Below are 27,420 nucleotides of genomic sequence, written 5' to 3' on the forward strand. Positions count from 1 at the left end.
AGAGAGAGAGAGAGAGAGAGAGAGAGAGAGAGAGAGAGAGAAACAGATACACACACAGAGAAAGCCACAAAGATTTACAGCAAAGAAAGACTGAACTGAACTCAGAGGAAAACACAGAGACAAAGAAATAGAGATGGAGAAGGAGGCCAGGGAGAAAGAGAGGGAAGATACAGCCTAACAGCCCCAAGCCTCCTCTGCCCCATACCATCACACTGGAGAAGGAAGGGGTTTGGGTCTCAGAGAGTAGCCAGGTCTCCCTCTCTGTAGCTCAGCTCTGATCCTCTTGGACCTAGTGAATTTAGATGGGGAAAAAGTTATATTATTTTCACTAATGTCTAATGGGGGTGGACAGAATTTAATATTTCCTTTAATTACGACAACCTCACCAAGCCAGTCACATTTGCTATAAGTATAGCTTTCTCACCAATAGAAATCATATATAATAGTACACTATTGCAGATCTTTTGAAATATCATTTATGCTCATCACTACTTGAAAATCATGTGTGGCATCAACCTAACACTAGATCTTATTTAAAGTATTAATAAAAGCACATATATTCTATATCACATTAAAAAGTTTCATAATTTTATTGCAATACAATTGGTTTCCTTTATAATCCTATATATTTTATTTTATGCATTTTAAAACCTTATTGGGAGATAGGGTCCATATGCTCAATTTTATTACCAATAAGAAACACAAGGGCCAATGAGATAGCTCAGTGGACTAAGTGCCTGTTTAGGCAAGTGCAAATGCAGAGACCAGGGTTCCATCCCTGGTGCCGGGCTGGCCCACCCCTTGGCATGATTGAGCAGGCTAGTGAGTCCCGGTATGGTGGTGCACGCCTATAATCCCAGCACTGAGGAGGCTGAAGACAGGAGGATCACTCTGAGTCGGAGCTGAATAGTGGGACCCTGCACAAAATACATTAAAAAAAGAAAAGAAAGGGGGCTGGTGAGATGGCTTAGTGGTCTAAAGCGCCTACTTAGAACAAGCTTAGCAAAGCACAGGGACCGCGGTTCAATCCCCCAGCACCACATGCCAGCCAGCCCTGCCCCTGGTGGGCATGGCAACTTTCCCTGACTACATCTAGGATGCTTCCTCTCAACTTTCCTTCCCTCTTTTTCTCTGTCCTTTGCAATGCTCACAGCTCACACTGCCTTGTCACAGAGGTATCCCCCTTGATCAAATTCTAGCAGATTTCATCCTGGTGAGGCAGCTTCTCATTGGAGGACTAACCAAGCAATGGAAGAGAGTAGCAAAAGAAAGCCCAGGACATGCGGGTTTGTGGACCACCTGCCACAGGGTTTTGGTCAGATGTAGTTCTGAACCTTTCTGGTTCTGTGTTTCTTTTTCTTTTCTTTTTTTTTTTTTTGCTTTACTTTACTTTTTTTTTTTTTTTTTAATGTGTATGTGTGTGTGTGCGCGCCATGTAGTCAGGGAAAATTCAGCAAGACCGTGGGGACATGATGGAACTCAAGGCAGCCCACAGAGTATCTCCCAGGAAGGCTCCCATCCTCACATCTCTGCTGAGCTTGATCACTGGCTTGGAGTGGCCACTGAGAAGCTGGTCTTACAGCAGGAACTGATGGTTTCAGATTGAAGCAGGTAGGCCTTGATAGAATTCACTCTCTATAGCTGATGTTTCATGAGAAGTATTCTCACCACCTTCACAGTTGCCCATCTGGAAAAAATGACAGACTACTCCCCCAGCCCTGCTGCAGGGGTCCTGGCCAGGGCTGTAGGTTGCTCTGAGAGTTGGCCATTTTCTTTCTTTCTTTTTTAAAAATATATCTGGTACAGGGTCTCACCACGCAGCTCAGCCTCGTAGTGATCCTCCAGTTTTCAGCCTCCCCAGCGCTGGGATTACAGGCGTGCATCACCACAGCCAGTCTCGGTGGTGGCTGGCTCAGCACACCCAGGGACAGGGCCTGGTCCCTGTGAGTACCTAAGCAGGCACTTAGTCTGCTGAGCTATCTCATGGACCCTGAGAATTGGCGATTTTCTAACTGCTGGGCCTTAAGCAAGTTATGTTCCCTGTCTCCTCTGTAAAATGGAGGTGATAGGAAGGTACTATGAAGATTAACTGAAATGTGCAAGAACAATGTTGGCACAGTACCTGGGACATAGGCAGCTCTCAATAATCGGCAGATATTACTATGGACATTTTAGTTATTAATTATTATTGTCCTCTTTCTCAAAAGGAAGGCCCTGGGGAAGTGTGGCTGTAGAAGGGTGAGGATGACAGGCCTTCCCTGAGCTGAGGACCCACTTCCCCACATGCCCCCCGAGGCAGGGGTCTTCCCCTAGCTACTAACAGTTCCTTTGGCTGCTGACTCACAGTCAACTTCCTCTCATACAAACAGGAAAACACAGCCGGCCAGCAACCAGCACCCCCCAGCTAAACACGGGCCCTGCTCTGAGGGGGAAGTGCTGGGCCCTAGGGGTCAGACTCCAGTAAAAGGAAAATGGGGAGGGGAGGGAGCTTCTCTCCCCAGCGCCATCCCCCACCCCCCACGCCAGCACCTTGCCTGAAGGTGTTGGGCTCCCTGCTTGCCTTATTCCCAAAAGGCAACGCCTAAGGCGCCTCTGGCCTATTTACCAGGGCTCGGATCTGGATCTTGGGTGCAGAGAGAGGACAGGATCCTCAGCGGGGAAGGCTGTGCCTATCTATGACTTCTGAACATCCAACTTCTACCCCCATCTAACTGGATGCCAGGGCCCAGCCATCCTGCCCCATTTTACAGATAAGGAGACAGGATCCGACCCCTTCCTCTCCCCAGTGGCAGGACTGGAGGGGCTGTGGAGGCCTTTGTCCCCATCTCTGCTCTGGTCCCTGCCTTTTTGTCACTCTCCCTAAAGCTGTCTCAGCTCCTGACTGTGTTCTGGTAGTTTTCTAGCTCGACGGGAGGGCAGAGCCTGGCGGCCCCTGAGATAAGTGCTGCGGTTGGGTAAGGCGCCCTCACCACCTGGAGGCCAGCGCTTGCACAAGGAGTGGCCGGGGCGGTGGAGGGAACGGCCGGGCGGGGCGGGGTCCGGCCGTCCGGGGAGGGCGCGGGGGCGGGGCCGGCGCGAAGGACTGGAGTCTGACCGCGCGGCCGGCACCGGGAGCACCGCGGCCGCGTAGCTAGGTGAGGACCCCGCGCCCTCGGACCCTTGCCGCCCAGACTCCACCCCATCACCCCTCCAGGGCCTCTGTGGGCGCCCAGCGCCCTTCCGCGTGGGCGGCCTCCCCCTGCTGCAGTCCCTTTCCTCGCCTCGACCTGCCCTTCCCTCTTGTCTTTGCCCCCTCCCTCCCTGCCCCCTCCCTCGCCGCAGCAGAGCTGGTCCGCCCGCCCCGCCACACCCCCCTTCCAGCCCAGCCAGCACCTCCAGGCTGGGATCGCAGGCAGGGAAACTGAGCCCTGACCCCTCCGAAGCTCAGCACCCGGACCCTGGCTTGGGGGTAGGCCCAGCCAGAGAGAAGGAGAAAGGAAGAGAGGGAAAGAGGAAGAGAAGGAGAAAAAGAAGGAGGGAGACAGGGAGAAACCATGATGTTGGGATAATCGGGGAGAGCGTGTGCAGGCAGAGACAAAGCCACAAACCCAGGGTCAGAGGTGGTCAGTGACACAGACAGCACTTAAGGCCTAGTTACAGTTGAACATTGAGGCAACGACGGAGAGCAAAATAAGGTGGGACAAGGAGAGACATAGAAACGGATTTAGAGGTAGAGATGAAGATAGAGTGGGATTAGGGACAGGGACAGGGACAGAGCAGAGATAAAACTCAGGAGATGCAGAGATGGTTCAAGGGAATAGACCAGGCTGGCCCAACTGTACAGAGCCTTAGAGACCTGTGCCTAAGGGCATGGGCAGGGAAAAGGGCTCAGAAAGGAAGGCAGGGGCAGGCTGGGTGTGTGGGGGCTGTGCACACCCTTGCAAACATAGCAGGGTGGGTGGAGAATGGAGAAAACCCCTAGTCTGGCCTGGCCTCTGATCCCTCATCTCTCCAGCCCAGTTCTCCACCCACCCCTGTTCCCTAAGTGGTGCCTGTTCAGGCCCAGACCCCACACACTGGGATTGCTTAGGGCCCTCTGGGCAGCTTGGCCAAAGCAGGCAGGATGTGGGGGTGGCCAGGCTAAAGGGACAGGAAGGAAGTCTGAGAGAGACAATAGGTGGAAGGGGAGGAGGGACAACCAGGATTGGGATGTCCAGCCTGAACCTCAGCTCTGGAAACGAATGGGAGGGGTGTCTGTACCTCCTTCCCTCTACATAGCCCCCTCTGCTCCCCACCTTATGCCACAACTAGATCTTGCCACCCCTTCAATAGCCCTACACCCCCCTCCTTCTCACCCTTCTTTGCCCAGCAGGATTCTAGCATCTTGTCCCAAGCTTACTCAGTTGAGTGTGCAGGAGGCAAGGGCAGAGCTTTGACCAGACCCAGACCCAGACCCAGGGAGGGCAGGCACTTGGGGGCCAACACTAACGGCACTTATTCTGAGCCTTGGACAAGCCCATTCTCCTCCCTGGGCTTCAGTTTCCTCAGCTGCATGCAAAGAGATTTTGTCTTGTAAGAATGTTCTTTCTAATACTCTAGATTGCAGGCCTTTGGGCATATTCTTTGGAGGAACACTAGAGGCTGTTACACTCTGTCAAGGCCTCAGACTTTGTGGCAGGGAGGGGGAATCTCAGCCTGAGCCCTCCCTTCCCCCTGCCCCTCCCCCCAGCAATGGCCTGAGCCCCCATGGCTGCCCCTCAGGACCTGGACATTACTGTGTGGCTGGCCAAGGTACATCTGGAGCAGTATGCAGACACGTTCCGGCAGCATGGCCTGGCTACAGCAGGTGCAGCCCAAGGCCTGGGCCACGAGGAGTTGAGGCAGTTGGGCATCAGCGCCACAGGGCACCGGAAACGCATTCTGCGCCTGCTGCAGGCGGGCACTGTGGAGGACTCCCTGGATCTCAAGTCAGATAGTACCATGGAACCATACCCTGACCCAGACCCCCAACCCCAGCCCTCCAAGCCCATACCCAAGCCCAGGACAGTGTTTAGTGGGCACAGTGGCCTTACTACCCCCCAGAGGCCGGGGCTGAGCCCAACCTTCTGGACACCAGAAGTGTCCAGAAACTCAAAGTCCAGCACCAGGTCACCTCCTCTTCCTACATCCTCATCTGAGCAACTGTCACCCTCAAATACCATGGAGATGATGCCCAATGCCATCTACTTTGGTCTGGATTTAAGAGGCGGGGCACAGGCAGCTCAAGACAAGTGAGTAGGGTTGGCTCCCTAGGGAGCTGATGCTGGGGAAGAAGAGGGGGATGTGGCAGCAGGGCATAGGGGAGTTCTTCCTTCTTTCTCCCTTAGTAACCAATACACCTTCTCCTCAGGGATCCAGACTGCTCCCAGACAGCTGCTCCCACCCCTACCCTCAGGCCCACAACAGGCACAGGTATGTGGGTCATCCTGGGCTCAGAGAGGGCTAGTGCTGGCCTTGACTTCAGACCTGATCTTCTCTTCCCCCCACTCCCCACCTTCTGCCCCTGCCAGTGCACATCATGGATCCCGGTTGCCTGTACTATGGCGTCCAGCCAGTGGGGGGCCCTGGCACCCCTGATAGAAGAGAGGGCAGAGGTGTCTGTCAGGACAGGGCTGAACTCAGGTGAGTGTTCATTAGGGCTGTGATGGGAGCACAAAGGGAAGCTGGAGGAGCAGTTGGGCTGGCAGGAACCAAGTGTACAAATCACTGAATGGGCATTGGGTGTCCACTGTGTGCCAGCCAAGCTCTGAAGGTACAGGGTGACTATAATAGACCCAGTCAGACCAGTGCCTCTCCTGGTGGGGTGTGACCAGTGGGGCAGGCAGGATACAAAACAAGTAGACACCAAGTAAATACTAGGTACTTGCACTGTTACTCTGAGTGGGGAGCCCTCAGAGGGTCTCTCACTTAAAAGACCCCCTCTGGTTGCTGTGTTGGGAAAGGTGTCAAAAGGACCAGAGAGACCAGTGAGGAGGATCTGTTGTAATCTAGGTGAGAGATCTCAGAGTGTGGTGATGGAAGTGGAGATGGTGACAAGTGGCTGTTTTAAGGGTAAAGTGTCTAGTTAACCTGGGGTGTGAGACCAAAGCAGTGTTTGAGAAAGCCTTTGAGAAGTTTAGTTTGAGCCTATGCTATCCTATGGGGCAACCACTAACCACAGGTGACTTCTGAGCATGTGAAATGTGGCATTCTGTACTGAGGTGTGCTGGGTGTGAAAATCACCTACCTGATGCGGAAGACTTAGTGTCAAAAAACCTGAGTGACTATAATAGATACAGATATAAGTGATCTTGGTAACTTTTGTCTTGGTCATATGCAAAAATGTTGATCTTTTAGATATATTGAGTTAAATAAATTTTCCTATTAAGATTAATTACACTTGTTTAATTAATGTCACTACTAGAAAGTTTAAAGTTACAAATTGGGTTACATCGATTTCTGTTGGGCAGCAAGCACTGTTTGAAACAACTGAAAGTTCATAGAGTTGTCATGGTCTGAAATGAGGAAGACTATGTATAAAGCGGGCAGGAGTGGGGGCTAAACCAGGGTTTTTTTTTTTTTTTTTTTTTTGCAGTACTGGGGGTTGAACTCAGGACCTTGAGCTTGTCAGGCAAGCACTTATTCTACTGAGCTATCTCCCCAGCCCCAGGGGTTCTTTTGAACATGTTGCTTTTGAGGTGTGCATTATACATTCTGAAAGAGCTGATCAGTGACCGTTGTTTATGCCAGTTGAGAGTTGGAGGAACAGCTGGAGCTAGAGCATCTGCACGGGTGCATCCAATAAGTACGGGCTGAGATATGATCCAAGGCCACCAAGGTCAGAGCCTTGGTGACTTCTCATATGGGGAGACTAGGGAGAAGAGGGGAGTCAGTACAAGAGACAGAGAAGAAAGAAGAGGCTAATGAAGGAAACTGAAAACCAGGAGAGTGTGACATTGTAAGAGCCAAAGGCAGAAAGTGCGAAGAGTGGAAGGAGAGACCAGAGGGCCACACGCTGTTCTTAGGGCTGCTGCTGAGGAGGAGAGGGTGACAGATGGCTTCTGGAACTGGGGACCTTGACAAAGGCAGGGTGGCGAGGGTGAAAGCTACCCTAATCAGAGTCAGTTTCCATGAGAATGGAAGGAGGGGAGTTAGAAATGCATAGAGAACATTGAGTTTTTCTGCAGCGAGTTGGAATAATTTGTTGATAGAGGAAATGGAGCCAACTAGATTTTTTATATAGGACACAATGTCTATATGTCTATATGTTTATAAGTGAATGAGGATGATCTGGTGGAGGGGGACAATGAACGACATAGGGAGAGAGAGAAATTTTGGAGTGATGTCTTCGTAGGGGAAAGGAGGAGGAGTAAGAGCACAGGGGAGGGTCTGGCTTTAGGTAGAGGTATTTATCTCCATCACAGGAGGAAGGCACGGTATGTATGTGAGACTGGGTAGACGTGGCGCTGGGAAGCTGTGGGGGCTCTTGTCTAATTGCTTCGACTTCTCAGCAAGTTCAAAACAAATCAGGTAGAGGTGTGGTTCTCAACCTTAGCTATTGCACAGCCTGGGGAACTTTTAAAACTACATGGGCCTGGGCCCCACTCCCAGAGATTCAAATTTAAGTGTCTGTTAGGAAACCCACGTGCTGCTGCTTTTAAAAGTTTAAATGTTGCCGTGCTGTTTAGGTTGAGAACCATTGAGATAACAGATGAATCTATTCAGGGAGGTTCAGGAAATCCTATCTAAGAAGATGACCTAATTGATGAGAAAAAAGGACCCCAGGGAAACAGGGAAGGAAGTGTTGTAGGCAGAAGGAACAGAATGGGCAGATGGAAGGGGGAAGGAAAATGTGGCTGGGCTGCAGTAAGCAAGGGTAAGGATGATACAACAGGAGTTCAGGGAGTCTCACTGTGAAGTTCTTGCAGCCCATGATGAAGAGTGTGGGTTTAGCCTAAATGCATATGGGGAATTATTGAAGGGCTGCATGCATGGGAGTTAAATGATCTTATTCGCAAGAGAATTAGTGACTATGGGACAGTGAATGGTAGGAGGGAAGGCAAGAACACAAGCAGGTGACCACTTAGGCAGTTTGTGTCCTCCAGTGAGAGCTGATGGAAGCTTGGCCCAAGGAGAGAAGGTCAAGAATTTCTTGGAGAAAGAAAGAATAAGACAGGTTCATTAGCTATGAGCAGCCACAACAGGAAGCTGTCTACTAAGTCTCGCTCAGTTTTTCCACCCAAGTAATGCCAAGATCAGAAAAGGGAAACAAAAATTTTGCCATTAAAATTCAAATTCAAGCCAACAGACTCCAAGTGTGCTCTGGGAAGAAGCTCCATGCTCATCTTGTGGGTTCTCAACCTTTTTATTCCGTGTTTGAGAAGCAGATGTGGTACCTGCCAGGCTAGTGGGTTCTATGAGTGGGACAGAAATTAGAAAGATGGCATCCAGGACCCTGGGTCTAATCTGTGTCTCTCCCTGTCCTGGCCCCCACAAGGCTCAGCAGGCAGGAGCTGGAAGCACGAGAAGATGCTGGCTATGCCAGCCTTGAGATGCCTGGAGACTCCATCCCCTCACTACCCACCCTGGACACAGAGGAAGCCAGTGATGACCTCATTTCACCCTATGCCAGCTTCTCCTCCACAGCAGACCGCCCTGTGCCCCTGCTCAGTGGCTGGCTAGACAAACTCTCGCCCCAGGGGTGAGGCTGGGAATGGAAGGGAGAAGAGGGAGGGTGAGAGATGGGGAGTGGCAGGTCCCGGCCTTGCAGTCTCTCCACCCCACACAACCCCAAACACTAAATGATCTTGGCTCTTTCCTTCTTCAGAAACTATGTCTTCCAGAGGCGCTTTGTGCAGTTCAATGGGAGGAGTCTGATGTACTTTGGCAATGACAAGGTAGGGGGCTGGAGATGCTATGGGGAGACCAGAAAGCAGAAGATGGAGGGCTGAGAAAAGTTCGGGATTGGAAGTAGGGAAGCCCATGGTGGAGGGATGGCCACCACCTGCCTGTTGTCAGTATTCAGGGTTACTGGCTTAGCACCTGTAACCATTGCTGGTGGATTGAGTACAGATCTCATGAGAAATGATGGTGGACCAAGAACACAACGTACATGGTTCATCTTTCTTATTTCTCCAGGGGCTTATGTTTTCTTTTTCTCCAGGACCCCTTCCCCAAGGGCGTGATTCCCCTGACTGCCATTGAGATGACCCGCAGCAGCAAAGACAATAAGTTTCAGGTCATCACGGTCCAAAGGGTGTTCGTGTTCCGCACAGAGAGTGAGGGTGAGTCAGGGCAGGTGGGCCAAATACCACGTGAGACGTGGCTCACTGACCTGCTTGCTGTCCCCCACCAGCTCAGCGGGACATGTGGTGCTCTACACTGCAGTCCTGCCTGAAGGAGCAGCGCCTCCTGGGCCATCCCCGGCCACCCCATCCACCCCGACCGCTCCGTACTGGCACGCTGGAGCTGCGTGGACACAAGGCCAAGGTCTTTGCTGCCTTGAGCCCGGGAGAGCTGGCCCTGTATAAGAGCGAGCAGGTGAGGAGAGCATGGAGGGCTGAGGAGCCTAGCCTGGCCCGCTCTGGCACCTCACAGTGCATACCCTGACTCCCCCAGGCCTTCTCCCTGGGCATTGGGATCTGCTTCATCGAACTGCAAGGCTGCAGTGTCCGGGAGACTAAAAGCCGAAGCTTTGACCTGCTCACACCCCATCGTTGCTTCAGGTGGGGCCTGGACTGATGGGAGGCAAGGGGGTAAGAGGCACCAGGTGCAGATGCCTGGAGGCCACCTCAGCAGGTCATCAGTGGATGTGCACTGAGGGAAGACCAGTGGGCAGGGTCAGGAGGTCAAGAGGTTCTGGGCTGGCCCAGGTGTGGCCTTTGGCAGCTCCTGCAGGCATGGTCGCTGGGATGGGACATCAGGGGAGGTCCATGCCCACGGACTGGCTGTCCACCCCTCAGCTTCACAGCAGAGTCTGGGGGGGCTCGGCAGAGCTGGGCGGCCGCTCTGCAGGAAGCAGTAACCGAGACCCTGTCTGACTACGAGGTGGCTGAGAAGATCTGGTCAAATCGGGCAAACCGGCACTGTGCAGACTGTGGGGCCTCCCGCCCAGATTGGGCTGCTGTCAACCTGGGGGTGGTCATCTGCAAGCAGTGTGCAGGTGAGAGCAGGAGTCTCAAGCCTGAATGGGGAGGGGAAGGAGACCTGGGAAGGTTTTGATTATGAGTGCTACATGTCCCTGAGTCCCTAACAGGTCAGCACCGGGCCCTGGGTTCTGGGATCTCCAAGGTGCAGAGCCTGAAGCTGGACACAAGTGTCTGGAGTAATGAAATCGTGCAGGTGAGGAAGTAGAGGGAAAGCAAGCGAAGGCTAGCAGGGCAGGGTGGTGCACACTTGTAATCACAGCACTCACGGAGGCTGAGGCAGGAGGATCATGACTCAAGCCCAGCCTGAGCAATTTAGTAATTTAACAAGAATCTGTTTCACAATTAAGAACTTTTTTTAAAAGTCTGGGAAATAACTCAGTGTGAAGGTCCTGAGTTCAGTAGCAAATATTGAAAAGGAAAAAAAAAAAAGATCCAGCTGGGGGAAGGCTTGGCATTGGGATGTCTGGAGCCCTTAGAGCTCTGGCCACTTGTCTTTTCCCCTTATCATCCTACAGTTGTTTATTGTCCTGGGAAATGACCGTGCCAACCACTTCTGGGCAGGGGCCCTACCCTCAGGTGAGGGGCTGCATCCTGATTCCACCCCTGGCTCTCGGGGAGAATTCATCTCCCGCAAGTACCGGCTGGGTCTCTTCCGGAAGCCCCACTCTCAGTATCCAGATCATAACCAGCTTCTTCAGGTAGGAGAGACAGTTTGGGGGTGATGGAGGGAGGGACAAGCACTCTCTGAATTGGGTTGGGTAATGGGGCCAGGGTTTGGTAATCAGAGGACTGGTCCAGGGCTCTCCAGTTGGGCTTGGGGCTGACAGAGGCGCTTCCCTCCCTGCAGGCACTGTGTGCAGCTGTGGCAGGACCCAACCTGCTGAAGAACATGACCCAGCTCCTCCATGTTGAGACCTCTGAGGGCGAGGAGCCCTGGTCCCCCTCAGCCCTCGATGGTAGCTTGCCTGGCCTACCCCCAGGTTATTCCCCAGTGCCTCCCCTCTTTCTCCCCCTAGTCTTCTCTGCTCTAATCCTTGCTTTGGTTTTCTCAGGCAGCCCCTGAAAGTTAGCCCATTGCCCACTAGTCCCAGTAGTTCACCTTGTTTCCCAACCCCTCACATCCCCCAGGGCCCATTTCCGGAGGGCACAAAATGACTATGAGGTCCCAGGTGATCAGGATGAGTCAGGATTTGCCAGGTGCTGGTTCTGTTTCCTTCCTGACACAGTCAACCCATAGATTGGGTCTCATCTACCTCAGGATAATCTGATTGCTCAGAGGAATGGTCACCTTAATGACTCTGGTCTCCGTTGGTCAGGTCTTGGTCCAACACTGGATGCCCCCGTGCCCTGAGGTCTCCACCCAGAATTGATTGTCTTGCATGTGGCCGGTGGGGAGGGACAGTACCAGGCTAGAGGTTTCCTGTCTCTTCACCCCTGCCACCCTCTTCCAGGCTGGGTGCTAGTCTCACCAGGTTTTACTAGGCCATGCTGCCCGTGGAGTTGGAGACAGGTCTCCCTTCATTGGATTCCTTCCCCAGAGAGATAGGGCTGTCCCCCTGCACTGGCCTCACCCAGTCACCTTTCCCGCTGCAGAGCCTGGTGTATACAATGAGGTGGTGGTGCCTGCCTCCTACAGCGGCTTCCTGTACTGCAGTCCCATCAGCAACAAATCTGGACCCCCTCCACCTCGGAGAGGCCGGGATGGTGAGCAATTGCATGGGATGGGAGAAAGAGGGAGATTGGGATGACCAGGCTGGGGTGGGAAAGTAGAGCCCTGTGCCGAAGTGTTCTGGGGTGCTGGGGTGGGCGAGCAACCCTGCCAGCTGGCAGCATTGAGTGACAGTTACAAGCTTCTCCTCTATAGTCAGGCCATTTGGGTCAGATCCCAGGTCTGTTCCTGAGCTTCTCAAACTGAACATCTGCTTCCCTTTTTGCAAAAAAAGACTGACTATAACACCCCTCTCACAGAGATCAATGGCACAGAATAGATATCTGATAGGTGGACAGAGCAGGCAGAGCTTTGCTGCCCCCTCCACCAACTCTCTTCCACTTAGCTCCTCCCCGGCTGTGGTGCATTTTGGGAGCAGCTCTGGAAATGTTTGCCTCAGAAAGCAGCCCTGAACCCCTCAGCCTCATCCAGCCCCAGGATGTTGTATGTCTGGGTGTGAGCCCCCCACCCATCGACCCAAGTGACCTTGACAGGTAACAGCCTTTCGTGCTCTTCCCAGTTCTCAGCCTGACCCGCCTGGTGGACCTTCATGCTCCTCCCTGCTGTTGCCTCCCTTGCAGGTTCCCCTTTTCCTTTGAGCTCATCCTCTCTGGAGGGAGGATACAACATTTTTGCACAGAGGGAGCTGATAGCTTGGAGGCCTGGATCAGTGCTGTGGCCAAGGTGAGGTAGCTGAGACTCCTACCCAACAGCCCTCGGATCACCTGTCCCCCTGCTCTAGCCACTTTCACCTCTCCCCTAATAAGCAGCTAGAATTCACCGAGCATTTATTCTGTGCCAGGCCCTGTGTTAAACGCTGCCCATTTAATATCTCATTTAATTCCCACAGCAACCCTTAGAGGTAAGGATTGTTAATATTTTACACATAAGGGAACTAAGTGTTAGAGTTTATGCCCTCATTTAGTCGAAGTCATACAGCGAGGAGTAGTAGAACACAGAGCTAAAAGCCAAGCCTCGTCTCCAAGTGCATGCCCATTTTGCTCTGTGCCCCAGCCTCTTCCCAGAGAGAAGCTGCCCCTGACACCTGTTACCTTACCCTGCCCTCAGTTCTGCAGCACGTCCCAACCCAAAGCTACTTTTCTATGCCCCAGCTTTTGTCTTCCTAGACAAGCCGATCTCTTTATCCTGGACTCAATTCTCAGAATTAAAGGCTCAGCCTCCAGAGTCAGACATCCTGTGATTTGAGTCCTACAAGTCTCAGCTGTGGGAGTTTTTCACGTCTGCAGAGTGGGTGTAAAAGACTCAGCCCCTACGGATAAGGATTAAGTGACGTGAGGCCCTCACACAGCAAGTCCTCCGTGTGTGGGCGTTGAAATAATATCGGTGGTGGTGATGACGACAATCGCTCCCATCCTAAAACAGCTTTGCCTTAAATTCGGCTCTGCCTTCAACTTTTCACCCTGGTGCCTTCCTTCCCTGCCTGACAGCTTCTCAGAAAGTTGCGTGCAGCCTGTCATCGTGCCTTAACCCCTTCATCTACCTTCCTCTGCCCGCATTCTCTGAGCTGCTGTGCCACAGCTCACCAGTAACTTGCGTCTGAAGCCTAAGGTTCATCTTCCGGTCTCCCTGGCCACCTCGGGAGCAGCTGACTCTCTTCTGCAGGAAATGTCCAGCTCATCTGGCTCCCAGCCCACCCTGCCATCCTCCTGGGACTCCTCACACTAACAGTCTCTGTTCCCCTTTGTTGTGGCCTCCTTAGCCAGGTCTAAGTCTCCCACTACCTGGCTTATACTTTCTAGAAGTCTCCCTCATCCTTTAAAGCTGTGCTGTCCAAAGTGTAATGTGAAGACTGTCACACTATGCCAGTCCGGGGACTATTTGTCATGGTCCATGACAGGAAAAGCAAGAATTTGAGAGCAAGCATCTCAGATATTTTCTCACAATTTGGCAGAGTAATTTCATGTGTTGAATCTAATTATACAAGTTAAAGGCTTATATGACTTTGTTCTTTTCATCTCAATTTTTTGGCTATTTATTTATTTATTTTTATTTTTTGCAAAGCTTTATTCCAGAGGGGCTCAGTCCTTGGCAGCTGCCTTCCTCATGGTGGCCAGCACGTTGCTCAGCTCCTCACCCTTCCTCTTGGCACGGATGTGCATCCCCACCCTTTTCTTGATGAACTTGAAGGCGTGGTTGTTCTTGGAGACCTTAAGCAGCTCCACGATGCACCGCTCGTAGGGGCCGAAACCACACACCTCCAGGATCATGTCCCGCACGAACTTGGTGTGCTTGGTGAGGCGTCTGCAATGGCGGCTGTGCCTCAGTTTGCTCACATTCTTAGTCACCTTGTGGCCCTTGTTGAGGCCCAGGGCTATGGGATAGTGTAGGGCCATGGATACTGCTCTATGGTTGCTTTGGCAGTGGCAATTAATTTTTTTTAATTAATTTATTTTATTTATGTGTGTGTGTGGCCAGCTCAGCCTACCTGGGGGCAGCAGGGCTGGCTGGCATGTGGTGCTGGGGGATTGAACCGCGGTCCCTGTGCTTTGTGCTTTGCTAAGCTTGTTCTAAGTAGGTGCTTTAGACCACTGAGCCATCTCAGCAGCCCCAATTAATTTTTATTGTTCTTAACAAAAGTATTGGTTAGTGACAGCTTGGAATTTGAAAGAAAAAAAAAAGGAAGAAAAGAAAAAGGCCCTGGTCCTTTATCACAGATAGTCTGAAAAGCACTGCCTTTGAGGGAGCCTTGAACAATGCTTGCAAACATGGCGAGCCAGTCCCCAAGGGAGGTGGGGTTTTCCTTGGCATCATCACTTTTCAGTTAGGGCATTTTGGTCACCCATCCTTTCATAACCTTGTACCTCAGTTAAGGGACCAGGGATACCACACAGGGGACTTTTCCATGTTGGCTGGAGTGAATTGAACCAAATTTCTTTCCTGTCTTTCTCTGTCCATTCCACGGCTCCCCTTTGTTCTCTCCCCGTCATGTTACCGTCATCTTTTGCTTTCTTATGTCTTTGTTGGCTTTTCCCCACCTGTTCACTCATTTTCCTCTCTTGCCCTGACTCTCGCCCCATCCTCCTCTCTCTCTGTCCTCCCCCTGTCTCCACAGTGGTTCTCCCCGCTGAGCTGTCACCAGCTGCTGGGGCCTGGGCTGCAGCGGCTGGGCCGCCTGTGGCTACGTTCCCCTTCCCACACAACCTTGGCCCCTGGTGACTGGCTGTCAGCGTTTGGCCTGCTTCGTGGAGACCACTTGTTCCTGTGTCCAGCGCCAGGCCCTGGCCCACCAGCCTCTGAGGACATGGTGCATTTACGGCGGCTCCAGGAGATCAGTGAGCAGGGATGGGGACAAGGTGGAAGGTTGGCCAAAGGATAGGTGGGAGTGGGCATTTTTTATATGAGAATTGCCATGGGAATTGATTGCTATGGGAATTGATTGCTCTTTATTCTGTTTCTATAGAATGTAGTGGCTTTAGGCACAGACTCTGAAGTTGAACTGCACACATTCAGTGCAGTTACCTCCATCACTTCCTACTTGTGTATCCTTGGATGAGTTACTTAACTTCTCTGTGCCTTAGTTTCTTCATCTTTAGAATGGGCACAGTAATGAGATGTTCTTAAGAGGATCCTAGGAAGTGTTGCCTTGCAAGGAGCATCTTATAAGTACTCAATAAAGGTTATATAAATGTTGTGGTTACTATTTGGAGTGACTTACTGGTGGGGAACTGGGAGAAGGAACTGGGTATCCTCACTGCTGTCCTTCCTGCTAAAAGAGAGAGAGGTTGGGGAGACAGCTCTGTGGTCTGAGTGCCTACCTGGCAAGCACAATGACCTGGGTTCAATCCCTGGTACTGTATGCTGTGCCAGCTCCAGAATCCCGGATGTGCTGTGCTAGCCCTGGGAACTGGGCAAGGTGATGCACACCTGTAATCCCAGCACTGGAGAGGCTGAGACAGGAGGATCATTATGAGTCTAGACTGGGTACAGACCTTGTACCAAATAAATAAAATATTAAAGACAGAATAATGTTTTAGGACTTTGGAGACAAGACACTTCTATTCCAACTCTGCTTTGTTCTTTTATAGTAAGCATTATGGGGCAAGTCACATAAACTGTCAGACCTGTAATAGCACCAGTATCACCTGTTTCATGAAGATAATAGTACTTACAGGATTTATTTGTTTATTTATTATGAGACAGAGTCTCCCTATGTAGTTGAGACTGGTCTTGAAATTATGTAGCCCAGGCTGGCCTTGAAACCTGAGAACTTGGGGCTATCCTTCTGCCTCAGCCTCCCAAGGGCTGAAATTACAGGCATGTGTCACCATGGCTGGTTTAACGCGCAGGAGTTCATGGAGGATTGTTTGTAAGGCTCTTAGCCTTACCCCTGCACACCTTAAGCACTTAATAAGTGCTTAAAGGGTGGGTGGGAGTGGGCCTTCACTATGCTGAAGATGACAACAGTGATAATTTTCAATGATTCTCCTCCCAGGTGTGGTCTCTGCTGCTGGCACTCCAGACAGAAAGGAGCATTTGGTCCTGGTGGACACTGGAAGGTAAGTGTTGTGTCTCTCTTTGACCCTGGACCACCCATTCTGGAGCCCAGCTCACTGACTCCATCTGTTGTGTTGGGAGAGCTGCCACCTTCCTCAAGTTGCCCCCACTTTCACCGGGTTGTATGTTGCTGCCCCCTGCTGGTGGCTTTTGAGCCTCTCAAAAGATCCTTGTGCTGGCTCTGACTCCCGCCTCTTGGGTCCCAGGACCCTGTATCTGCAGGGGGAGGGCCGGCTGGACTTCTCAGCGTGGAACACAGCCATTGAAGGAGCTGCTGGAGGGGGAGGCACAGGGCTGCAGGAGCAGCAGATGAGCCGGAGCGACATTCCTATCATCGTGGATGCCTGCATCAGTTTTGTCACGCAGCATGGTGAGTGGCCCCTGATTGACACTGAGCCAGTGGGGGGAAGAAGGGGAGAACAGGAGTACCATAAGAGCTGGGAGGGTCACCAGAGAGACCTTTGCCTTCAGATACTGCAGCCTGGCCCCAACATGTCATCTAACTCTTTGGCAAAGTTTTTCTGAGTCTTAGTTCCTTCACCTGTCAAATGAGACTCACAGTCCTTAATTTCTAGGATATTCATAACAGTGAGCTGATGTGTATCAACCACTGGCGCAGGGCCAGGCAGATAGTAGGCGGTGAGAGGCAGCTGCTATGCGGAAGGCGGGAGCAGCGCTCTTTAAGTGACTGAGGATGCGACTGAGGATGCAGAACCCTGGTCAACAGGGAGGGGGCAGCAGTGAGGCAAGAGCTAAACTGCCGGGGCTGCAAACTCCAGAAGGTCTGAGCAGAATTATTCTGGGTGAGCAATTCACTAGGCACAGAAAGTCAGCTATGCAAATAGTCCTCAGAATTTTTTGTGAGTTTTTGACCTCTATTTTGTTCTTTTTACCCTAAGTAAGGTCCAAAGAAAATCTTACCTCCCCGGTGAATCCTTTTTAGGAGGCTGGAATCATGAGAAGAAAAATTCACAGAAAACTAAGGAGGGTATGGAGCTCTGTATTTAGTCTCATACACACACACACACACACACGCACACACACTCACACACAGTAAAGCCATCCAGTAAAGGGCTCTGCTAGCCAGTGATTAATGACACCGTCCACACTGAGGCCATGGCCCATTTAGTGACTTCCTGCACTCGCTTACTACCTCCTACTCTCTTCTCAGCCTTGCTGTGTTCAGAGGGGGATTCATTCCAAGGCCCAGAGGGCAGGCCAGGACACAGTGCGGCTGGGCATGCCGCCCCTCCAATGGCCCCGCTCCGCCATGTTCGTTTGACATGTATTTGTTGAGCTGCTGCCATGTGCCAGGCACTGGAGACTCGGCAGTGAGCAGGGAGGCCCCCAAAGCACACAGACTAAGTGGGAGAGACAGGTAATAAGAAAACAAATATAATCAGCTGTCATTACGTGCAGGAGTTAAGTTCTATAAAGCCACGGCAAACACTTAATTAGTGAATACTGAATCATTGCCCCTAGGGAGATACAGGTTTAGGTTCCTGTGAACTTCTGGTTACTGCATTTACATCAGCCGATCAATACAAAACTCTGTTTTATGTATCTTTCAGTATAAAAACACCTTATTAAATATACATAATTGATGTGCTAACATTGAATTCAACACCAATAGTGACAACTCGTACCCGAATGAAGCTTATCTAGCACACGTGATGTTTTCTGTAGTGCAAGCATAGCATAGCATCCTCACACTTTGGAACACCAGGCAGCGTTTCAGCAGTGTACTGGGGGGCTAGTGTAAACAGTGAAATAAAAAGCACAAAAGTATGACTGAATTCATTGTGAAAACACCTTTTTTTTTTTTTTGGTATTGGGGATTGAACTCAGGACTTTGCACTTGCCAGGAAGATATTTAAGCCACTGAGCTATCTCCCCAGCCCCTAAAGACCTCTTTTTATAATCCAAGACCTTAGCTAGGAGCATGTGGGTGGTGGATGAACTCAGTGTCCCTTCAGTCTGTACATTTCACAGGTGCATCCATGGGATCTGCATCCATGTAGTCATTCAACAAGCGATAGATAGTATTTGAAAACCTTGCATCTATACAAACTTTTCTTGTCACCTGCCCTGAAGGCAATCTGAGTGGCCCCCCTCCCAAAAAAAATCCTTCTTGTTATTTTCATAAACAATTACAGCAGCTATTTATATACCATTGTATCATGTAGTAGGCTTTGCTATTTCATGGAGGTGCTAAAACATCTGCCTTAGATAGCAAGGGACAACTTAGTGATTTTAGTGTTACAAGTAAGTTTTAGTGAGCAGGTAGATGCTGAAATACAGAATGGGTGGATAATGCAGATCAACTATAATGTGATTAGGGCCGGGGAGATGGCTCAGTGAAATAATCGCTTCCCTGGCAAGCCCAAGGGCCTGAGTTCAATCCCTGGTTCTGCCAACCCACCTCCCCCCCAAAAAAAACCAAACAAACAAACTATAATGTGATTTCAGAGTACCACTTAAAACTAAATGTGGTGAGGTGGTATATACTCTGGGAGACTGATTTGGAAGGAGGATTGCAAGTTTGAGTCCAGCTGGAGCAACCTAGCAGCTTAACAAGACCCTATCTCAAAATTTAGAAAGTGCTGAGGATATAACTCTTTGTGAAGGCTTGGGTTCAATCCTCAGTGTACTGGGAAAAAATTAAAATCAGTTAATATAAAGGTAGCTGGGGGGAACATGGTGAGTATGTGGTGCGTGATAGTAAAGTCGTAAAAGGACCTTCTGGGGAGAAGGATTTACAGGGAGCTGAGAATCAAGACTATAGAGGCACAGGATTCTTCTTCTCTGACATCTCTTCCCATAGCCACGTAACGTGGATGAGGGCCACAGATGGTGTGCTGGGTGGGCAGCAGACCATCTCTATACAGCGGTGAAAAGACTGCTGGCTGTTTTCAGGGCTCCGGCTGGAAGGTGTATATCGGAAAGGGGGTGCTCGGGCCCGCAGCCTGAGACTCCTGGCTGAGTTCCGACGGGATGCACGATCGGTGAAGCTTCGGCCAGGGGAGCACTTTGTGGAGGATGTCACTGACACACTGAAGCGCTTCTTCCGAGAGCTGGATGACCCTGTGACCTCTGCTCGGTTGCTGCCTCGCTGGAGAGAGGCTGCTGGTATTCCCACCATCCCTATGACCCAAAGTCCAACCGGGGGGATTTGCACCTCCCCAACCAGAATCCACACAGTCTTTTTGTGGGGTTAGACAGCGCCTCTCCGTAAAATTTGCCACTCAGAGATATGCCAGGTGGCTGGGGACAGGATTGAGATACTTGCGCTGTTTTTCTCTCGAGCAATCCCTTTCTGCACTCCAGCCCCTTGTGCTCCCTTCCTGTACCCTCTCCAACCCACCTCCATTCTATCACCAGATCTACCCCAGAAGAATCAACGCCTGGAGAAATACAAAGAAGTCATTGGCTGCCTGCCTCGGGTCAACCGCCGCACCCTGGCCACCCTCATTGGGCATCTCTATCGGTTAGTATGTCCTGGCCTCTGCAGGTTCCTCCTGGACCTTTCACCACCCCAACCCAACTCTGCAGTGTCATTCATTTATTGACATGTATTGTCATTCATTCATCCCAGAAACAGCTGTTAAGAGACGATGTCATAACATAAAGGTTCTGAGAATGGATTTGGGGGTCAGACGAACCTAGCCTTCAGTTTGGCTCCATCAGTCTAACAGTGTGATTTTGAGAGTTACTTGTTTTCTCTGACCCTCAACTTCCTTGTTTCTAAAAGAAAATGTAATGAGTGATATCCACTTTGTAGGTTGAGAGCTAAGAGAGATAACTCTTAACTCTCATGTGAAGTTCTTAGTACAGCCTCTGACATATAGCAAGGCTTTAGAAACTGTTAACAATCAGTATTATTCTGTTTTATTGTGTCAGGTAAGGGCTAGTTATAACAGATAAAAAGATGAACAAGACGCAGACTTGTATCAGTCTGTTGGTGGGAGAGACCTTTGAGTGAATTGGAATGAATCCCTGGCCAAATTACAGAGGTTGGCCAACTGCAGGTCACTGTCAAACCCAACCCATTGTCTGTTTTTGTACTTTTTTTTTTTTGTGGAACCAGGGATTGAACTCAGGCCCTTGTCAGGGAAGCGCTTATTCCACTGAGCCATCTCCCCGGCCCCATTGTCTGTTTTTGTAAATAAAGTATTTCACATAAACTGTAAAGCCACACTCATTTGTATATTTTCCATGTGGCCTGAGAGCCTAAAATATTCAGGATGTGCCCTTTACATAAAAAAATTTCAGGCATTTACCATGTTTACAATTATCTCAGTCTTAATGGTCCACCCTACTCCCCAAGACTTCAAACTTGTGTCTTACTACTGCATTGTAAGTGCTTAGCTGTGTATGATGGGCTTGAAGCGTGCAGAATGAGTGTAGGCACTTGCGAAGGGGTGAGCACAGACTGTATTCCTCATGAACCTGGTACCTCCTTACAGGGTGCAGAAGTGTGCGGCCCTGAACCAGATGTGCACTCGGAACCTGGCCCTGCTGTTTGCGCCCAGTGTGTTTCAGACAGATGGGCGGGGGGAGCATGAGGTGCGGGTGCTGCAGGAGCTCATTGACGGCTACATCTCAGTCTTTGATGTAAGGCTTTCCTGAGCCCTGACCCCATAACCTCTCTGCCCTACTCAGAGTCCCTATAAGCTCCAGCCCAGCCTGGCAACTACTCGGAGAGCCCTGGCCCTTTTCTCTCCTAATGCCACTCCCTTCATGCTCCCGATCAGCTCTTGGTTCCAACCCTCATTTGTGTCCAGGTCCCCTTTGGCCTTGGTGTTTCCCGTGCTTCCTTCCTTTTCTAGCAGCCTCTTGTCAACTTTTTTGGCTCTTTCACAGATTGATTCTGACCAAGTAGCTCAGATTGACTTGGAGGTCAATCTTATCACCACCTGGAAGGATGTGCAGGTAATTTGACCTGATCTTAGGCTCCTGAGTGGGGGTGAGTGAGGGAGGAAGGGACCTCGATGTGGGAAGCTGCCCTGCAAGATGAGAAGCTGAGGTTTCTTTTTCAGCCTGTCCTTCACACAGACCCTCAGCTCTTTGAGAACCAGGAGAAACCTAAGAAGGGAGGTGTTCGGCAGTTGACTTGGTTAGGGTTTGCTCCATTCATTCCACCATAAACATTCTTCATTATACCATTTTTCGTTTTTTTTTTTTTTTTGGAGACAGGGTTTTGCTATATAGTATAGGCTGGCCTTGAACTCACTCTGTAGCCCAGGCTGGCTTTGAACTCACAGCAATCCTCCTTCCTCAGCTTCCTGACCACTGGAATTACAGTGTACACCATGCCTGACCAGTCTTCATTATAAAAATGGTGGTGGCAGCACCTCATTTCTGAGTGTAAGAGATCCCAGGAAGAGATAGTAAAGTCAAGCCAGGCATAGTTTACACATTCTGTCATAATCCAAGCTCTCTGGGAGGTAGAGGCTCTAGGATGGCAAGTTCAAGTTCTCCCTGGACAACTTAGAGTCTTAGGGAGACATTAAGTTGTCTTAAAGTTAAAAAATGAAAACAGGGGCTGGGGAGATGGCTCTGTAGGATAAGCACTTCCCTGGCAAGCACAAGGGCCTGAGTTCAATTCCCGATTCTGCAAAAAACAAAAACAAAAAAAAAAAAAACAAAAAACAGCTAAGAATGTAACTCAATGTGAAGGTCTTGAGTCCAATTCTTAGTACCTAAAAAAAAGAGTAAAGTCAGACTGGATGAGAATAGCAACTACAATAGCAAACATCAGCTGAGGACTTCTTATATTCCAGATACCTCTAATCTGATTTTAGCATCCTGCAACTCCATGGAGTAGGTAATCTCATTTTATTTCCAAAAAAAGAACTGAGGCTAAGAGTCACTTACCCAAGGTGACACTGTAGTGAGTGGCAGAGTTGGAAGCCAGGCAATCTTGCTCCAAACCTGTCCTCCCAACCACTGCTTTGGATAGCACCACATGCTGCTGAAGATACGGTTCTTCCACTCCTGGAGTTTTCCCTTTTGAATGGCCTTTGTGAGGGTTGCTGTGTATGAGGCAACTTGAGAACCCTGTAACTTCAGTGATTTTGCTTCCTCTTTTGTCCTCCTTTATCCCTCCCTCAGCTGTCCCAGGCCGGAGACCTGATCATGGAGGTTTACATAGAGCAGCAGCTCCCAGACAACTGTGTCACCTTGAAGGTCAGTTGGGAGGAGCCTGAAGGAGAGGAGGGGATGGCAGGGGCAGGGTCGAGCTTGACCAGCTGGGTTTTCTGCCCTTGCCTGGATCTTAGGTGTCGCCAACACTGACTGCTGAGGAGCTGACTAACCAGGTGTTGGAGATGCGAGGGACAGCAGCAGGGACAGATTTGTGGGTGATGTTTGAGGTTCTCGAGCATGGGGAGCTTGGTGAGTTAGACCATGTGTGCGCATGTGCTCCAAATCCAGTGGACACTCTATCAACCACTCATCTGTGGGAGGGGACGTTCCTCAGTTTACCCACTCATTTCTTGTTACTCATCTCTTGACTTGAAGGAAACTCACACACTCTTGATTTCCCTTCTACCTCAAAGGAGGCTTCTCTTCACTTCTTGCCCAGACTGCTAGGATTAGAGGGCCCTTGGACCCTCTCTTCTTCTCTACCATGGATGTACTCTACTCTCAGCATCTAATGGCTTTAAATGCCACTAACAAGCTGACACCCGTATTATTTTATCTCTGGCCTAGACCACTCTTCTGACTCCAGACTCATGTGTCCAACTGCCTACCTGACACCTCGTTTCTTATGGGTATCTCAAATTTAAAATATGTAAGGTCAATCTTGAGTCCTAGATGCTTTCCCTAACATAAAATCTAGGGTGTTTTCTGTTTATTTCCAACACATTAAGTGACCCTGCAGTGTACCCAGTTTCATGAAGCCATCTTGGAAAAATCTTCAGCTCCATACCAGTACACTAACTAGTCCTCTCAGTTCTGTTCAGATCTATACCTTCTGTCCATCTCTGTTACTCCCACTGTACTTGAAGTTACCCTATTCTTTCAGCCTCCCAAAATTAACCAATGAAATATGTGGTCTCAGAGGTAGGCTTGATGGTGCACGCCTGTAATCCCAGCACTTGGGAAGCTGAGGCAGGAGGAATGCTATGAGTTTGAGACCAGCCTGGGCTACATTGTGAATTCAAGGCCAGCCTGAATTACCAAGTGAGACCCTGTCTCAAAAATATATAGATGTAAATGTGGCCTCAGAAATGGATAGCTGGGCAGTGTTTTCTTTTTTTAAAATTTTATTTTTTTTATGTGTGTGTGTGTGTGTGTGTGTGTGGCCAGCTCAGCCCACCAGGGGGCGGGGCTGGCTGGCATGTGGTGCTGGGGGATTGAACCGCGGTCCCTGTGCTTTGCTAAGCTTGTCCTAAGTAGGTGCTTTAGACCACTGAGCCATCTCACCAGCCCTGGGCAGTGTTTTCTTGCCGAATGAACATCTCAAGTGTAAATCAGACCATGCGATTCCTGTGGTTAAAACCATCCAGTGATTTCCCATTGAGCTTCAAATTCCAAGTCTTTATATGGCACACAGACCCTGAATGTCTGGCCTCTGCTTATTTCTCAGACCTCATCTCTTAACATCACCCATTCTCTTATTTGTTCTCTCTGCTGCGGCCACACTGGCTGTTTAATTCTCCAAGGCTCAAAGCTCACATTTTTATATTTTCTCATGTTGGACATTGCACAATATTAGCATGGCATTCTCTGCTTAATGCTGCCGATCATGGAATCTCATCTTCAAATGCAACTTCTGAAAGGCCTTGACTGTGTAGCCTAGCTCAGTTGCTCTCCTGTTAACTCTCTCTGTTGTTTCTTTGAAAGCCGTTACTAGTTTACTTGCCTACCTGTTGGTAGCCAGCTCCCCTACCAGGCTGTGGCTTTGTGAAGGCAGGTGACATGTGTCACGCTCACTGCTGTGCCCATGGGCCAGCACAGTGCTGGCATGGAGCTGGTGCTAGAGGAAATGTCTGTGGCTGGACAGTTGAATAGATGCGTGGATGCCTGACCTTTAGATAAGTTGGGTACTCCGGGCTTGCGTGGATATTCTGATTGACATCTGTCCCCACCTTGCCTTTTCAGAGAGGCCTCTGCACCCCAAGGAAAAGGTCCTAGAGCAGGCCTTGCAGTGGTGCCAGCTCCCAGAGCCCTGCTCAGCCTCCCTGCTCCTGAAGAAAGTCTCCTTGGCCCAGGCGGGCTGCCTGTTCACAGGTGAGCCGTCCTCGCTCCGGCATTCCCCCAGGCCTCCTCTAGGGCCCTCCACCCAGCAGTGCCCTTCTGTGCCCAGGTGTCCGGCGTGAGAGCCCACGGGTGGGGCTGCTGCGGTGTCGCGAGGAGCCACCCCGCTTGCTGGGAAACCGCTTCCAGGAGAGGTTCTTCCTGCTGCGTGGCTGCTGTCTGCTGCTGCTCAAAGAGAAGAGGGTGAGGCCCTGGGGCTGGGGGAGTGGAATGCCGAGAAGCCATGCAACAGGACCCAGAGGGTACCAGAGCTTTGGCTTCTCCACACACGCTCTCACTGTCCCTTGGCTTCCTGGACTTTGCCCCTGCCTTGTGATCATGTTCTGAGATGCTTCCAGAGCTTCTTGACCTCACCCACCATGACCTTCTCCCCCCTCAACATCTCTGTCTCTGTTTGTGTTCTCAGAGCTCTAAACCAGAACGGGAGTGGCCACTGGAGAATGCCAAGGTCTACCTGGGAATTCGCAAGAAGTTAAAGCCTCCGGCACCGTGAGTTATCTTCCTAGCTCACACTTCTAGGGTCTTCCTGCCATCATCCCTCTGGCCTTTATGGTCACCCCATCATGATTCTCCTTTGCATCCCAGGTGGGGCTTCACATTGATACTGGAGAAGATGCACCTGTGAGTACCTCCCAGCCTGGCTCCTTCTTGGCCCAGCCCAGACCCTAGGACCCTGCCTTCTGTTCTGCTCTCCTTCCTCCATTCCTTCCTCTCCATAGCTGTGACTCCTTCTCTGCACTGATTCCATTCTGATCACCTGCAGCTACTTGGCTTGCACTGATGAGGAGGAGATGTGGGACTGGACTACCAGCATCCTTAAAGCTCAGGTGAGGAAGAAAAAGGCTGAGGTTTGGGTCTCAGCTCTCTCTGGGGCCCAGTTATACGCCTCACTACCTCCTGAGCCCACTGGTGCCAACCCCTCAATCTCTCACTAGCATGATGACCAGCAGCCAGTGGTCTTAAGACGCCATTCCTCCTCTGACCTCGCCCGTCAAAAGTTTGGCACTATGCCCTTGCTGCCCATCCGTGGGGATGACAGTGGAGCTACCCTCCTCTCTGCCAATCAGACCCTGGTGAGACACCCACTGCCCAGCCTGCCTTAGCCCCCATCTGGTCCCTGCCCTCACCCTTGTGAAACTCCAGGAGGGAGTTGTGTGCCTGCCAGCCTGGTGCTCCCCTCTGCTCGCCACAGCCTTGCTGTCCACCTTCTCTGTGCCCCAGTCTCCACCCCCACCTCCTGCAGCCAGGCCTCACTGTGTCTGTTTTTCCCTCCTCTCGTCCCCATCCTACATGTGCCCAGCGCCGACTCCACAACCGGAGGACCCTGTCCATGTTCTTTGTGAGTACTGTGCCTGCTGCAACCACATGCCTGCCAGTCCTGTGCTCCTCTGTGCTGCCTGAGTCCTGGGTGTGCTCATTGTGTCTGTTTTGAGGCAGGCGCAGAGAGCAGAGGAGGAAGGGGTCAGAAAGAATGAGGAAGATGAGGGACGGTAGGATGCTGTGAGGAAAGGGGAAAGTGGTCATAGAATCTGAGAAATACATGGAAAGTGGTTATGTGAACGCAGTTTGGAGTCAGACACACCAGCTTAAGCCCTGTGATTATCATTCCCTCACTGTCTGATCTTGGGCAATTTAACCCCTCTGTAACCCAGTTCAATTCACTGCACAGACATTTTGATATTGTACATGCCAAGTGTTTTGCAGCATCTGACTTAAGAGGAAGAGATCAATAAATGTTAGTGATTAATAATCCAGTAACTAACTCTGTGTCTTCCCCCTGCCACCCTATTCCTGTACAGCCGATGAAGTCATCCCAGGGGTCTGTGGATGAGCAAGAGGAGCTGGAGGAGCCCGTGTATGAGGAGCCGGTGTATGAGGAGGTAGGGGACTTCCCGGAGCTCACCAAGGAGACCTCCACATGCTTCTCCACCACACGAGAGTGGACAGCCAAGCCAGAGAGCCCTATCGCCAGCCAGAGGTCCTTGGATCAACCCCTTCTCTCCAGTGCCCTGGGCTGGGAGGAGAGGCCACCTGAGCCCCCTCCAGGGCCCCCTTCAAAAGGCATTCCCCAGGCACAGGGGTCTCTGGAGGAGCAGCTGCTCCAGGAACTCAGCAGCCTCATCCTGAGGAAGGGAGAGACCACCACATGTCCAGGAAACCCTTCCCAGTCATCCAGCCCCAATGGTCTTGCAACACAGACACCTGGCTTCCCCTCCCAGCCCCCTTGTACTTCTAGTCTGCCTTCTAGCTAGCCTCTGACATGACCCTGGGACCTGCAGCCCAGGGGGTAGGTACCCAGAGGTGGGCCCAGGCTCTCACCATGGCAGACACTGCTGGGATCTTCCACTGCTCTGGCTGGAAAGGCTCTAGACTCCATTGTGATGCTACGGAAGAAGCACTGATCAGAGGGCCCTGGAAGCCATAGCTCTCAGGGCAGGTCATTGTTCCTCTGGGTGGCCTCAGCCCATTTATCTGTACCAAGAAGTCACTGAAATAGGAGTGAACACCAAACTGTTTCATGGCTGTAAGCCCTAGATGTTTTCTTTCAACAAGAGCAGCTCTTGATTTATATATTTGAAATGTAAGGGTTTTGTGAGAGGTTTGGGATAAAAGTATGGTTTTACTTGCGTTAAAAAAAAAAAAAAAAAAAAAAACAGGTTTGGAAGCCAGAGACCTGGAGGATATAGACGTTTACCCTATCCCACTTCCTATATTCCAGGAATACAGTGAATCCCTGGGATGGGGAAATTGATTGGGCTTGGGAGCTGGGAGAAGGGGAGCCAAAAA

At 50.8% G+C, this 27,420-nt stretch overlaps 1 protein-coding gene across 2 annotated transcripts; it reads left to right on the forward strand.

Annotated features, from left to right (window-relative positions):
• The first annotated feature begins 3,068 nt into the window (after nucleotides 1-3,068).
• On the forward strand, nucleotides 3,069-27,420 carry Arap3 (ArfGAP with RhoGAP domain, ankyrin repeat and PH domain 3). Of its 2 annotated transcripts, XM_023704033.1 has the most exons (33): nucleotides 3,069-3,134; nucleotides 4,709-5,249; nucleotides 5,369-5,430; nucleotides 5,529-5,640; nucleotides 8,495-8,698; nucleotides 8,825-8,894; nucleotides 9,161-9,281; nucleotides 9,353-9,537; nucleotides 9,616-9,722; nucleotides 9,960-10,159; nucleotides 10,253-10,338; nucleotides 10,661-10,843; nucleotides 10,993-11,125; nucleotides 11,739-11,849; nucleotides 12,200-12,347; nucleotides 12,435-12,537; nucleotides 14,927-15,146; nucleotides 16,307-16,370; nucleotides 16,575-16,738; nucleotides 19,285-19,497; nucleotides 19,750-19,855; nucleotides 20,835-20,982; nucleotides 21,232-21,300; nucleotides 22,483-22,557; nucleotides 22,650-22,764; nucleotides 24,478-24,606; nucleotides 24,683-24,816; nucleotides 25,040-25,122; nucleotides 25,219-25,254; nucleotides 25,397-25,460; nucleotides 25,569-25,706; nucleotides 25,934-25,972; nucleotides 26,433-27,420. In XM_023704033.1, exons 2-33 carry the CDS (start codon nucleotides 4,726-4,728, stop codon nucleotides 26,883-26,885), a joined length of 4,599 nt encoding a protein of 1,532 aa, XP_023559801.1. In that variant the 5' UTR covers nucleotides 3,069-3,134; nucleotides 4,709-4,725; the 3' UTR covers nucleotides 26,886-27,420. The 2 variants fall into 2 exon arrangements, with proteins under 2 accessions (XP_023559801.1, XP_023559802.1); XM_023704034.1 differs by lacking the exon at nucleotides 25,934-25,972.

This window comes from Octodon degus, unplaced genomic scaffold (genome assembly GCF_000260255.1).
Source record: "Octodon degus isolate 3935 unplaced genomic scaffold, OctDeg1.0 scaffold00185, whole genome shotgun sequence".
Classification (NCBI taxonomy): domain Eukaryota; kingdom Metazoa; phylum Chordata; class Mammalia; order Rodentia; family Octodontidae; genus Octodon; species Octodon degus.

Bases quoted from the DNA above. Each gene is read 5' to 3' on its own strand.
- Arap3 (XM_023704033.1), top strand. From the start codon at position 4,726: ATGGCTGCCCCTCAGGACCTGGACATTACTGTGTGGCTGGCCAAGGTA. The intron at 15,147-16,306 runs GTGAGCAGGGAT...TTCTCCTCCCAG, and splicing joins ACGGCGGCTCCAGGAGATCA to GTGTGGTCTCTGCTGCTGGC. The intron at 24,607-24,682 runs GTGAGCCGTCCT...TTCTGTGCCCAG, and splicing joins GGCGGGCTGCCTGTTCACAG to GTGTCCGGCGTGAGAGCCCA.